Source organism: Perca flavescens, chromosome 15, assembly GCF_004354835.1.
Source record: "Perca flavescens isolate YP-PL-M2 chromosome 15, PFLA_1.0, whole genome shotgun sequence".
Taxonomy (NCBI): Eukaryota; Metazoa; Chordata; class Actinopteri; order Perciformes; family Percidae; genus Perca; species Perca flavescens.
The window spans coordinates 28,978,264-28,992,785 of record NC_041345.1 but is presented as its reverse complement, the minus strand read 5'-3'; the positions used below and the strand labels follow the sequence as shown (position 1 = coordinate 28,992,785).

At 40.1% G+C, this 14,522-nt stretch overlaps 1 protein-coding gene across 1 annotated transcript; it reads left to right on the top strand.

Annotated features, from left to right (window-relative positions):
• Positions 1–4,718: 4,718 nt before the first annotated feature.
• Positions 4,719–12,371, top strand: LOC114569907 (NLR family CARD domain-containing protein 3). Its single transcript, XM_028600044.1, has 8 exons — positions 4,719–4,800; positions 5,847–5,925; positions 6,069–6,288; positions 7,406–9,212; positions 9,313–9,486; positions 9,669–9,842; positions 10,342–10,388; positions 10,554–12,371. Exons 1-8 carry the CDS (start codon positions 4,736–4,738, stop codon positions 11,090–11,092), a joined length of 3,105 nt encoding a protein of 1,034 aa, XP_028455845.1. The 5' UTR covers positions 4,719–4,735; the 3' UTR covers positions 11,093–12,371.
• Positions 12,372–14,522: the final 2,151 nt, after the last annotated feature.

Below are 14,522 nucleotides of genomic sequence, written 5' to 3'. Positions count from 1 at the left end.
TAACAGTCTGTGAATAGATATTAGTGTTTGGGTGTTGATGATGGACTCATGTGTGTTTTTACTGGCTGTAAATCTTCTCCACTACCGCTCTTTATTGCAGGGGATAATGATTATTTCAGCATAATAAACATGCTCCACCAGATCTGTGGTTTGATACAAAGGTCACAAGAATCCAGTATAGCCTTTATTCAGAGCAACACTTTCAGTAGAGAACCTTGCTGCTGCCTCAAACACTCATGGACACGACTTGAGTAAGTGTAACTCTTCATTTATTTATTTTTTAGATTAGATTAGATTCAACTTTATTGTCATTGTGCAGAGTACAAGTACAAAGACAGCAAAATGCAGTTTGCGTCCAACCAGAAGTGCAAAAAAAAGCAGAAAAGTGCAATGCGATATACAAGTATAGACAGGTGGTGCATAGACAGGACAAGAACTATACTGCAGTGTTATAAGAGCAGAATAAATATGGCTATGTAATATGAACAATGTATGAACAACATGTACAGATATGTGCAATGTAGTAGCAGTGACATTATACCAGTAGTAAGAATAATATAGATATAGATATATGCAGTGTATTAACAGAATATATAATAAGAAAAACAGAATAAATATGGATATTCTGTATGAACCATATAGACAGATATGTACAGTATGTACAGCTATGTGCACTGTGGTAACATTATAAGAGTAGTAAGAATAAGTGTATGTGCAGGATGAATAGTATGAAGAGCAGTAGAATATGGCTATGTATAGGTGTAACTACAGTATGTACAGTTTGTAAATAAATAAATAAATAGAGTGGGGCTTAGTAGGTTTTTTTAGTTTTTTAGTAGGTATTTCATTTTGTCTTCCAGAAATAGTCTATCTAGGTGTATTGCGGTCAGCAAAATGTTTTCATTTCATCATTGATTTCTCAGATCTCTCTTAGATAAATGTTTGCATGCCCCAATATTTTATACATTCTTTTGAAATTCTAAAATATTTGCTAAGGATTGATCCTCTCTGTCTTCCGCAGAGCAGCAGGCTCATTTCAACATGGAAAGGTACTGTGGTCAACATTTTTACACTAGTAATGATACTACCTTTGTCTTTAACTGAGTCATTCTTATTAACTCTAATAAGACAAAATAGGTAAAAGAACAAATGCGTTGTTAGTGCTGTTAATATTACAAACATCAACAGGCTTCTTTCTTCTGATATATATGAAATATATCTGATGCTATGCAACAGAAAAACGGTTAATAGATAAATAAGAAAAACAACCTGATATGTGATTCCTGGACTCTGGTCTCTGATACGGTCCATGGGTTTGGACTTTGATGCTAAAGCAATTTTTATAGTTGAAAGTTTATCATTATATGGTTTGATTGTTGTAGTCCAGACCTCTATCAAACTTGTTTTGACAAGTAATAATAATGTGTAACTTGCACTTGCACTGTGTTGAAGTTCGCCTTTTTAGTTTGTATGACTTAATGTCCCGCCCACAACACTATCTGACTCTCTTTTATTAGGTATTATGTTGAAAGTTGCTCATTTATTAAATAATTGCTCAAAGCATTTAAACAAAGTTTTGTCTTGGAGTTTGTAATCTTAATTTTGACTTAAAGATTTAAATTTTCACTGTAAATACATATCGGTTCCAAATATCGGCTGTCGGTTTCAATATGCTAATAATAATAGTAATAATCGGTATCGGCCTTGAAAAACCAGTAGCCTATCGGTCGATACCTACACAAACTCATCAAAAACATACATATAACGCCTACAAAACGACCCCAAATAACTAAAAAACAACCACAAAGACACGCAAAACCACTAAAGATAGATGCTAAAGAATCACAGAGATGCAAACCGACTACAAAGAGATGCAAGACAACCACAACATGACCAAAAATAGATGCTAAACGACTACAAGGGATGCAAAATGACTAAGTAGACTCCTTGAGTTTGGGTGTAGACAGGGTGGGGTGTACACGTCTGTGCCCAGGGTCCAGAGCGCACATTCGGAAACATTCGGATGTTTCCAACTGAGGACGAGGATTCAACACCACTGAGCTTGTGAAAAGTTACTGAGACACTTGACTACTGTCGGTGATTGTAGCTGATTTAAAATCAAAATATTGTGTCCAGGTGCTGTATGTTCAGGCCCCTGTCCTGATTGGCTGCAGTCCGTATATTATTGTGTCTCCTGGCTTAACAGTGACCTGTGAGACTGGTCACTTTCACAAAGATAGACCAGGCTTAGATGCAACACCTAGTCAGACTTCATCTGAATCCATCTATTGCATAACGCTGTCTAGTTCTTGACTATCTTAAATAGAACTAATTTGCAATGAGTTCTGGGTAAATTAGGACTTTTGTCAAAGAAGATGGCTGACCGAGCAGTCACGTTATCCCCTCAATCCAACAGCCTTCTAGAAAAATTCAACAGATCTAAGGATATTTTACTGTGATAATTCAGCGAAGAGTGTAATAATACAAAAAAACTTTGAGTAGTATAAAATGTCAGCTCCTTGACGTGCAGAAGCAGAGCTAAACTGATTCACTTTTTAGGCTTAGGAAAAATCTGTCTATATTTTTGAGTAACTGTCTGACTGGAATTAGACAAATCTAACAGCAAAATTAAAACTGGCCTAAAACTACAGACATAAATATATTGCCTGGGCTGTACCACTGAGGACACTGAAATCATCTCTTCTGTATTTATTTCTGGGAATTTTGGGTTTTTAAGCAAGGAAGGAAAAAACATTCTACATGTAAACACAAAACCTTACACAATGTGCATATTTTATAGACTGATTCAGTATTTTCAGACAAAATATAGATTTTATTTCTAGGCTAACAAATAAAGGAATCAATAATATCTGATGTGATAGGATATCAAATTCCTACTGACTCTAAATTACACCTGCTTGGGAGACAGAAGAAAGTTTGGCTAGCCGGCTCGACAGAAACCAAGAAAATGATAGCTCAACACTGGCTCAGTAGTTCTCCACCGCAATTGTATGTAAGGTGATGCGAGGCGGTAAAAACAGCAAAATGAACTATACAGAAAATATAACGGTTGAGTGAGGATTTAACATTTCATGCGGAGGAAAGTACACAAAGAAAATGTGGGGGGCCTTCAAGGGGCTTGGTGCCCTTACAACATTTCTGTTATCTAAGAAGAAGCACTGTAACATCTGAGTGGGAGAGTCTTCTTCTGTCATTTATTACAACTAAAAGCAAAAATGTACTAACGACTAATGACTGTGTCTCGCTGTGGGGCTCTCCCTCTCTGTCAATCAGCACCCAGCAGGAGAGCCCAGAGAACCCCCCTGCACCATGCAGTGACGTGTCGATGCGGAGTGACTGTTCAATAGGCGGCCTGATTGATTTTAAAAAGCGGCGCCCTTCCTCGGAAAACATGTAAGACTTGTACTATTGAGTTATTATGAGCATTTCAGTGTGATAGAATATGTATCAATCTTCTCGTGGAATGTAGAAGAAATATTGTGATGGGACTGAGAAAAAGTGTATGGTGATTGCAGGCTGTTAACTACATATGCATGTAGTTATGTATTCACAATTGTTAACTGCCCAATAGAATCACAGTTTTTCACTGCTGGAGCAATTTATGATTGAAGTTTATTTGCTTTGTTTAGCTTCTTTTTTTTTTGTTTCAGCCCAGTTGACCCAAAGTCAAAAATACTGAAGATTCTCAGTCTTAGTCAGACCGCCATTTCTCACTTCTTCCTCTCTGTCAATCAGCACCCAGCAGGAGAGCCCAGACTCCCCTGTACCATGCAGCTCCATGCAGAGTGACCATTCAATAGGAAGCCTGATTGATTTTAAAGGCAGACATGATTCTCCAAAGAAGTTAGTTGTATAAGCATCAAAGTGTTAACTGATTTTTGTGTCCAAAACAATGAATGAACATACCAGTTTGTCAACGTTGCTGTTCTTTGGATTGATAGTGTCTTGTATAATGAAGCTTTGCTTGTAGTTTTCCAAAACTGCTCTTTTTTACATACGCACATATATACTTTTAGTCATGAAAGGTGGTATTCCAGCAATTTTTTATTTGCATTTCCATAAATTTCAAGGACTTGCAAGACACAGATGTATTTTTAAAAAGGGTAACGGTCCAAATTAAGGCATCCGACACCGAGATAGCCTGATTTTTAAGGCCCTAGAATGGGCCAAGCTTCAAAAACACTGGATCCTACATTTCCCATAAAACAATTCAATAGCATCTATTAGACTCTCCATGCCTGATAAACACCCGCTTCTTTAACCCCCCTCCCCGATTTTTCTTTGTAAAATCAGTTGCGGGCCCCTCGTCCAGTATGTATTGGATTATTTGGAGCTCAGATTTATTGTTTTATGGAACTTTGTGGTAGTCAGTTTATTGCTACTGTTTATTCCACATTCTATTTATACTATATTTACTCTTTACATTGCTCTGCACTTTAATGCTTTTTGCACTCGTGCTAGACTGCATTCCGTTGTCTCAGTATACCTGCTACTCTGTGCAAAGACAATAAAGTTGCATCTAAACCTATCTAGTCCTTTATCACCATCACCTGGGGGATGAAGGTGAAAATGTATGACTGATAATAAAATACTGAAGGGCGTGTTGTTATGTGAGAAATAAAATGTTCTGATTGTCTATTTCTCCCCCTGGTGCTCCTCCCCTCCGCCAATCAGCATCCAGGATGAGAGAACCGACTCGGCCAGCTGTGTGTCCATGGGTGACCATTCACTGGGCGGCCTGATTGATTTTAAAGATCAACAACATGCATTTGAAAATGTGTAAGCATTAATTAATTATTATTATTATTATTATTATTATTATTATTATTATTATTATTATTATTATTATTATTAACTATTGATAATCCACTAAAGCAGGGGTCTTAAAGGTTTTTTTTTAAGCCAAAGACCCTAAACTGAGAGAGACACCCCCTAGTACATATATTGTATAAAATGAAGTTGCATAATGAAGTGGGCATACAATAAAGTGTAGGGTGGCTTAAAGCCTTTAAACATACCAATTCTTGCATAGAATACTAAACTATTCAAATAATAATTGTTGGCATGATTTATGAATCATGTTTTAATGTTAAACATACACACAGTGAATCCTTAAGGATGAACTGGATCTGTGGATGGGTACCTCAGTGACCACCTTACCTACAGGCTAGTAGGCAGTGGGGATTTATTTCATATTTGCTAATATGTTGGATTCATGGTAAGACATTTCAATTTTTTGAAAGAAATTATAAAATTTGGAGGCACCCCCGACTCTGAGGACCCCCCGTTGAAGATCCCTGCAGTTGAGGATTGTGGCGCAGTGTCAGCATTTTAGCATAACATAACATATCATTTTTATGACACTTGGGCAGTGTACATATTCAAAATTCAATGCTATGAAACTTTGGGCATTAGGTGGTGCAGTTATAAACAGTATATTACGGCGGCAGCCCTTAAGGGACACTTTTTCCAAGCGAGCACAAGATACTTTTCTCGTAACCACCAATCATCTTTACGTTTGTTGATGACACTATCAGGTACATTTCGTTGCGTTTTCAGGAAGATGAATACCTACCATTCATCTTGGCGCATGAGAAAGAAAAAAAAAATCCCCCATGTCCCTTTAGGGGCTTTGTAGTATATAATATTATTTTGTATTTAGTGCAAAACTGTATTTAATGAAATTTTGTGTAAATTATGTCTCAAAACATTTATTGGGTGTGTTACATTGTAACATATATCTATCTATCTATCTATCTATCTATCTATCTATCTATCTATCTATCTATCTATCTATCTATCTATCTATCTATCTTTGTTTTCAGAGTCCACCAGGGGGGCTCGGAGGCTACCAGAAGTGAGCCTGCCCAGAAGCATCAAACAGATCTGGAGGGCATATTTATGGTTTGTATATGTTACTAAAATAAGTAATAATATGAAATACAATATCAGTCAACCTCAGCAACTCCATGCTACACTTTCTGAAAGGCGATTCATGTTGTGATGCTGTGTTTCACAAGTTTATCTTCCGTGTGATTATGTTGCAGCTGCTTGAAGAGACCATGATCACGTTTGTGAAGGAGGAGCTGAAAATCTTTCAAAGAGTTCTCTGTCCAGATACTTCAGAAGGTGAGAAGAAAAAGGAAGACATGGTGGACAGTGAGGAGGAAGAGCAGGGGAAGAGCAGCAGAGAGGCCCTTCTGAAGATCACACTGCACTTCCTGAGGAGAATGAAGCAGGATGAGCTGGCCGACTCTCTGCAGAGCAGTAAGAGGTTTACTATGATGTAAAGAGGAAATGGTTGCAAATAGGCTGTATTCTGGCTCATAAAGTATGCTAACTAGCCTTAGAATGGCAATGTCAACATGCTGATGTTTACTCTCATGGAGATGAAGAGTGAAACTCAACTAAAGTCGTCAGGCTTCATCCTCTGGGGACCAAGAATGTCTACACAAAACTCCATGGCAATCGATCCAGTAATTGTTGAGATATTTCAGTCCAACCAATCAACCAACCGACTAGTCTATATCCACGACCTTCCACTTCCGGGATTGCTCCAAGTTGTCTGTTGCACGACTAAAACAACTTTTGAACTTACACATTTTCCACCAAAACAAGTTCCTTCCTGAGGCTATGTTGCCGCCAAAGACCATTGTGATTGGTTTAAAGAAATGCCAATAAACCAGAGCATGTTCCTCTCCCATCCCAGAATGCTGTGTGGACTAGCAAGACCCTCCTCTACAGCGTGAGGAAGGTCTGGCAATGCGAGACAATTTTAGAATGATAGGCCTTTTTAATATACTTAACTTGCGTATGTAAGTTACGCAACATACTTATTTTAATCCAAACCATGTGATGAGTTTGGAGAATGGGTTGCCCTAGCAACTGAGCAAGGATAAAAAAATAAATAAATAAACATTACGGTTGAGTTCTTTAACTAATAGAGGATGAATGGCTTTACTTTACTGGGAGGATTTCGCCATCTCTAGCTCGCTAAGGACCAATTGAGTAATTCAACTAGCTCTCCCTATAGCCAGTTAGCATCAGTGCACACTATAGTTTATTAACTGTCTAGTTCCAAGCATTCTGCAATTCATCGGGCACATCCAATACTACTTTCAGAGAAGAACAGTGGTTAGTTTGCTCAAAACACCTTTTAAGTAGAGCAGTGCATCTTGTATTAGCACACTTGTGCTCAATATCAGAACTCAAGGAAAGTCTTAGCTGAATAATCTTATGGAACTACCATATCAATGATGATTGTTAATAAGTGTGACTGTAGGGATATTGAGATATTAAAGTGGAAAAAGCAAACATTCATCATCAATGTAGACTTTGACTTTCACATTTACTCATTGATTTTATTTTACGTTTGTTCTTTCAGAAGCCGTTGGTCCTATATGCCAGCAAATAATCAAAAGTAACCTGAAAGGGAAGTTCCAGCGTTTTTTTGAGGGAATTGCTAAAGCAGGAAACCCAACACTGCTGAATGACATGTACACAGAGCTCTTCATCGCAGAGGGAGGGAGTGGAGAGGTCAACGACGAACATGAGATCACACAGATCGAAACGACATCCAGGAAACCATCAAGACCAGAAACTATGATCAAATGTGAAGCCATCTTCCAACCATTGCCTGGCAGAGAGCATCAACCAATCAGAACGGTGCTGACAAAGGGAGTGGCTGGCATAGGGAAAACAGTCCTCACACATAAGTTCACTCTGGACTGGTCCGAAGACAAAGCCAACCACAACATCCAGTTCACATTTCCATTCACCTTCAGAGAGCTCAATGTGCTGAAAGAGAAAAAGTTCAGCTTGGTGGAACTTGTTCATCACTTCTTTACTGAGACCAAAGAAGCAGGAATCTGCAACTTTGACAAGTTCCAGGTTGTGTTCATCTTTGACGGTCTGGACGAGTGCCGACTTCCTCTGGACTTCCACAACAACGAGATCCTGACTGATGCTACCGAGTCCGCCTCAGTGGATGTGCTGCTGACTAACCTCATCACGGGGAAACTGCTTCCAACTGCTCGCCTCTGGATAACCACACGACCTGCAGCAGCCAATCAGATCCCTCCTGAGTGTGTTGACATGGTGACGGAGGTCCGAGGGTTCACCGACCCACAGAAAGAAGAGTACTTCAGGAAGAGATTGCGTGAGGAGGAGCAGGCCAGCAGAATCATCTCCCACATCAAGACATCACGAAGCCTTCACATCATGTGCCACATCCCAGTCTTCTGCTGGATCACCGCTTCAGTTCTGGAAGATGTAACGGGAACAGAAACAAGAGACGAGCTGCCAAAGACCCTGACTGAGATGTACATCCGCTTCCTGGTGGTTCAGTCCAAAGTAGGGAATGTCAAGTATCGTGGAGGAGCTGAGACCGATCCACTCTGGAACACCGAGACAAGCAAGATCATCATGTCTCTAGGGAAACTGGCTTTTGAGCAGCTGCAGAAAGGCAACCTGATCTTCTACGAATCCGACCTGAGAGAGTGTGGCATCGATATCACAGCAGCCTCGGTCTACTCAGGGGTGTTCACACAGATCTTTAAAGAGGAGTGTGGGCTGTACCAGGAAAAGGTCTTCTGCTTCGTCCATCTGAGCTTTCAGGAGTTTCTGGCTGCTCTGTATGTCTACGTGCAGTTCATCAACACCAGTGTCAACCTACTGTCAGAGCCACAGTCCAGATCTAGTTGGTGGTCTAAGCTATTTACATTCACATCAACTGAAAAAACTATCTTCCAGAGTGCTGTGGACAAGGCCCTACAGAGTCCAAATGGACACTTGGATTTGTTCCTCCGCTTCCTCCTGGGTCTTTCACTGGAGACCAATTACACTCTTCTACGAGGTCTGTTGAAACAGCCAGGATGTGGCGCGTATACCAATCAGGCGACGCAGTACATCAAGGAAAAGATCCGGGAGAATCCATCTCCAGAGAGGTGCATCAACCTGTTCCACTGTCTGAACGAGCTCAATGATCATTCTCTAGTGGAGGAGATCCAACAGTCCCTGAGTTCAGGAAGTCTCTCCACAGACAAACTGTCTCTGGCTCAGTGGTCAGCTCTGGCTTTCTTCTTATTGTCATCAGAAAAAGACCTGGATGTGTTTGACCTAAGGAAGTACTCTGCTTCAGAGGAGGCTCTTCTGAGGCTGCTGCCAGTGGTCAAAGCCTCCAACAAAGTTCTGTAGGTGCACTGCTATCCAAATAAAAGACATATTAAGCCATCCATTCATTTTACAGAGAATAAACTAAAAGATAAATTGTTTGTTTGCGTGCTTTTTCAGACTGAATGGCTGTAACTTGTCAGAGAGAAGCTGTGAAGCTCTGGCATCAGTTCTGAGCACCAAAAACTCCAGTCTGAGAGAGCTGGACCTGAGTAACAACGATCTGAAGGATTCAGGTGTCAAGCTGCTTTCTGCTGGACTTGCGAGTCCACACTGTAGACTGGAAACTCTGAGGTCAGTATCCCTTAATCTAGGAAAAGAAAACATTTGCAATAACTGCCTGTGCCAAAAAGTCTACAATTCTAACTGGTCAATATGTCATGCCTGACACTGACTTGCATTTAGAGCTAGGATTTAAAAACACCTAACCCCAATAATCTGTTGCCATTTGCTTGCTTTCCATGTGTGTTTTGCAGACTGTCAGGCTGTCGGGTATCAGAGGAAGGCTGTGCTGCCCAGGCCTCAGCTCTGCGCTGTAACCCCTCCCATCTGAGAGAGCTGGACCTGAGCTACAACCATCCAGGAGACGCAGGCGTAAAGCTGCTCTCCGCCGCTCTAGAGGATCCACGCTCGCAACTGATTGTTCTCAGGTATGGAGAGACTTACTGCCAGGCAGAAGTCATTTCCATATATTCCTCCAATTTTTATTTGCCTATCGTGGCCACAATCACTGTGGCAATAGGCCTTTTCCTCTGGTGACTTCCTCATACTTCTTTTGGGGGGGATCCACAAGCTCTCCCAGGCCAGGAGGGAGTGATCTTTCCAGGCTGTTGAAAGTCTACTCTAAGGTCTCCCTTCAGTCAGTTCTACCTAGATAGACGCATCCATTCTAGGCACACAAACCACCAAAACGTCTCAGTTAAATGTAAAAAAGGAGTAGTGAGACCATGCAAGGAAGAATTCCCAACCCAACTCCCTGACTGACTGAGCTACTGCCACCCCAACCTGGTGTTGTTGTAACCCCAACATGTGAGAACCTGTTCCCAGGTTCTCACATGCTCCTTTACCTGGATCTGTTTGTGGTTATATGTATGCATATGTTATTATAAATGAGAATATGTTAATTTGACTTGTATTTCCCATCCCCAGTGTGGAACATGGTGGAGTGAAGAGGTTAAAGTCAGGTCTGAGGAAGTGTAAGTGTGCACTTATCTACTTTGATTCATAATGACAAAGCACCATTCCAATTTTTGGTGTAATGATGCGGACATCTGATATAATTGAATGTAGATGCATTTGTCAAACTGTATATACATGAATCAAATCAAAATTATGTTGTGTTGTCTTATTCTCCCCGTCAGATGCCTGTGAACTCCGGCTGGACCCGAACACAGCAAACAGGAAGCTGATGTTGTCGGAGGACAACAGAAAGGTGACGGAGGTGAAAGAGGAGCAGCCTTACCCCGATCATCCAGAGCGATTTCACCACTGGAAGCAGGTTCTGTGTAGAGACGGTTTGACTGGGCGCTCTTACTGGGAGGCGGACTGGAAAGGATGGGTTAACATTGGAGTGGCATACAAAGGAATCAAAAGGAAAGGGCAGGATGACGACTGCTGGATTGGACAGAATGGCAAGTCCTGGAGTCTGTTACGCTGCGATAATAATTACTCCGCCTGTCACAAAAATAGGAGAACAGTCATACCCGTTCACCCCTCGTTTGACACTGGCAGAGTAGCAGTGTATGTGGACTGGCCTGCTGGTGTTCTGTCCTTCTACAGAGTCTCCGCTGACACACTGATCCACCTCCACACCTTCAACACCACTTTCACTGAACCGCTCTACCCCGCAATTGGGATGGAGTTAAAGCCTGGATCATCGGTTTATCTGTGTCAGTTATAGCACGAGGTCGAGTCACCTCTTGTCTGGAGAAACACAGTTTAACAGAGACAATTGCTGAACGTACTGTAAAGTGTAACGAATGACATACATTGCAATCCGTTTCTTTTGTATCTCGCAAACTATTTTTTTTTAATTCATTACACGCCACCTTTTGTCACTTTTCGTTTGTACTCACAATTTTACCCCCAAGCATGCCTTCATGGACAGAAAGTTAAGAGTGGATGTGTGGACGACACGTGGCAACAACTTTTCTTTCTTTTTGAGCATACCACCACTCCACCCATTCTTACTGCGGCCAATCACCCAATCTACACTCATTCACTTAATGTGTCTTGGGCGAATTGGACTGTTTAGTTATTCTTCTTCTTCTGGTGTTTGTGGGAGTTACCACAGCTTCAGGTGCATTACCACTTCCTTCTGGACTGGAGGGCCCACTCTGATTTGCATGTAGCCCAGGAAAACCAAGACAGATTCTATGTGGCTAAGTGTCTTAAATGTCATCTGGATTGTATGTGGCTATGCAAAATCTTGAAATGATAAGTGTATATAGGGCCTTACTGCTAATTTGTCAAAATTGACTACGGCCACTACATTTGATGCCTTTGTGGAACATAGTGAGTGAAGTACATCTGTGGAAAATAAGACTAGGACACCAGAAATGCCACACAAAGCAAAATACACGTTGGTCAATACAGCTAGTCTACCACTTCAGTCTCCTTTTATCCATTAAATGGCTCTGTGACATTTCAAATACATGTACTGTACCTAATCCATCCAGACTAACACCTTTTGATAATCATTGTCAATACATGTACAGATGTTTAGATTTTAAACACTAAGAGCTACCGGGGCAAATAAATAACCCAGGGCCGACTTTGTCAAGCCAAAGCAAATTAATTTTATTTTACACATCTTGTAGAACGTGGTCACCAGAATTTCATGTGCAATACACAAGTGAAAGAAATCAAAGTGAACACATGTGAGACATGACAGACTAACATTTTTTCATCAGGTTTATTAATATTCCAGTTAAATACATTGGCTATGACACCTGTAAGTGTGCTATATATCATTCACTTTGTTATAATCTACAACACATATTTTGTTATTGTGTCAAAACTCTGACTTTTTTTTAATAAGCGAAATGACTTGCACAATAATAGTAACTAGATTCTGTACAACATTTACAATGTATGAAATCACAAATACTGTGTCTTAAAGTAAAAATGTCAATATAAAAAAAAAATAAAAGCTCACTCACTATGGCAACAATGGACAAAAATCATAGCTTTAAATCATTATTTTCATACCTCGTATGCAAATGCACAAAACCTGTGAAAGAACAAGCAAACAAACGATGAAATTCTCACTAGGTGAACAATTTGTGCAATGGAGCAAAACTTTATTTGTAACCTAATACTGTATAGTGCTCACTATACAGCTACTGCTCTCCTCACTGGGACACACCTGTGGAATACCATTTTATAAAGGTTGCTCTGTGCGTGTAAGAAGCGTGTGTGAAACGATATTTAAGTGAAATATTTAGGTGAAATCATTTGAAGTGAGATTAATTTACAACATAGGTAGAATAAAGTGGTTCCCCTCGTTTACAAAGACACTGAAGGCAGCATAGAATCAACTTTCCCCGTTTTAAATCAGTAGGTTGCTTATAGTTAGTAGGTACATTTTCCTTGGAACACTGCCAATTATACAGTATTAATAGAACATTTAAAAAAAATAATCCTTATTAATAGATCAGTGACTACTGTTTGTAATAAGCTAAGGAACAACAAAGAACAACTGTGGCCTGTGGAGTTTTCGGTTTAGCATTACTCACCAAAACACATTGTAGAGCTGGGCAATATATCGATATTATATAGATATCGTGATAGGAGACTAGATATCGTCTTAGATTTTGGATATTGTAATATTGTGATAAGTTGTCTTTTCCTGGTTTTAAAGGCTGCATTACAGTAAAGTGATGCCATTTTCTGACCTTACCAGACTGTTGTAACTGTTCTGTTATTTACCTTTATCCACTTAGTCATTATATCCACATTACTGAGGATTATTTATCTAAAATCTCATTGTGTAAATATTTTGTGAAAGCACCAATAGTCAACACAACAATATCGCTGTGGTATCGATAGAGGTATTTGGTCAAAAATATCGTGACATTTTCCATATTGCCCAGCCCTAACACATTGTGTATTCTTGAGGTCGAACAAAGACGGAGTGCATTTTCTTCCCCCCCTTCTTTTTAATTGCTAGCTTGCGGTCTTCTTCACTGCCTTTGTGTCCCACGTCAGATGGTGCATTACCACCACCGACTGCCTATCGGCCTAGCCACGTGAAAGCTACAGCAGACAAAACCAAACAGGGGGCATACTCGCTCTCCTGATCTCCACAGAGTACCTTTAAAAGGGGATTTGTCAATGGCCGAATCACAGTCACTGGCCACTGCTCAACTGTTCCAGTACAGCTCCAGTTGTTGCCATTTCATAGGGACACATTACTTGCATTTGTATGAGAGATGTAAGTGAGCCATCCAACTCTGCATAATAAGTATGAGGCCCTACCACTATTTCTGTCCATAAAAAACAAACAGTGACATGTTAAGATTTGGCACATAATATTGGCTCTTAGCACCTTTAAATACCTTTATTATGAGTCGTCTTCAGGAACACAGCACTGAATTGTCCCTCCGTGACATAGTTACTGACTGATTGGATGTGGTATACAGCATACATTAATCATGTAGACATTCGGTTGTGTTCAGACAGCCAAATTAAAGGGTAAGAAGCGGTGTCACCTAAAAAGGCCCATTCCAGTGTTTATGCATGTTGTAGCCAATCACTATATTTACACAAATACTAAATATTCATTTTGACCATTTTACAGATTATTATTATTATTTTTTTTTAAATAGTTCAACACCTATTCGTCAACAAATACTTCCAAATCATAACTCCCTCTAAAACGACAAACTTTTGTTTAAACAAACTACATACAACCGGTTAGAGATCCGAACATTTGACATAACCAGGCTAGCTGTTTCTTTATGCTAAGCTAAACTAACCATACCATGTACTGAACACACAGATATTAGACTGATGTCAATCTTCTTATCTCACTCTCGGAAAGACCGGAAAAACGCGCAATTCCCCAAATTTTTGAACTATTCTGCTAAGTGATCCTCCTTTGAGGCTTGCACTGGTTTCCATTCATTCCCATACTGTATGACAGTCAACTTGCATTTGCAATGGCAGATACTAGGCAGGTTCTGCTCAGCACTGCTGCTCAATATTATGATGAACGATAAAACAAACATGAAGTTCACATGAAAACTGAACTCACGCTTATTTCAAGTCTCCACAAATTGATTTTCGTACCACCTGAAATGAAGGTTACCTGGTAGATGGTAAAAACA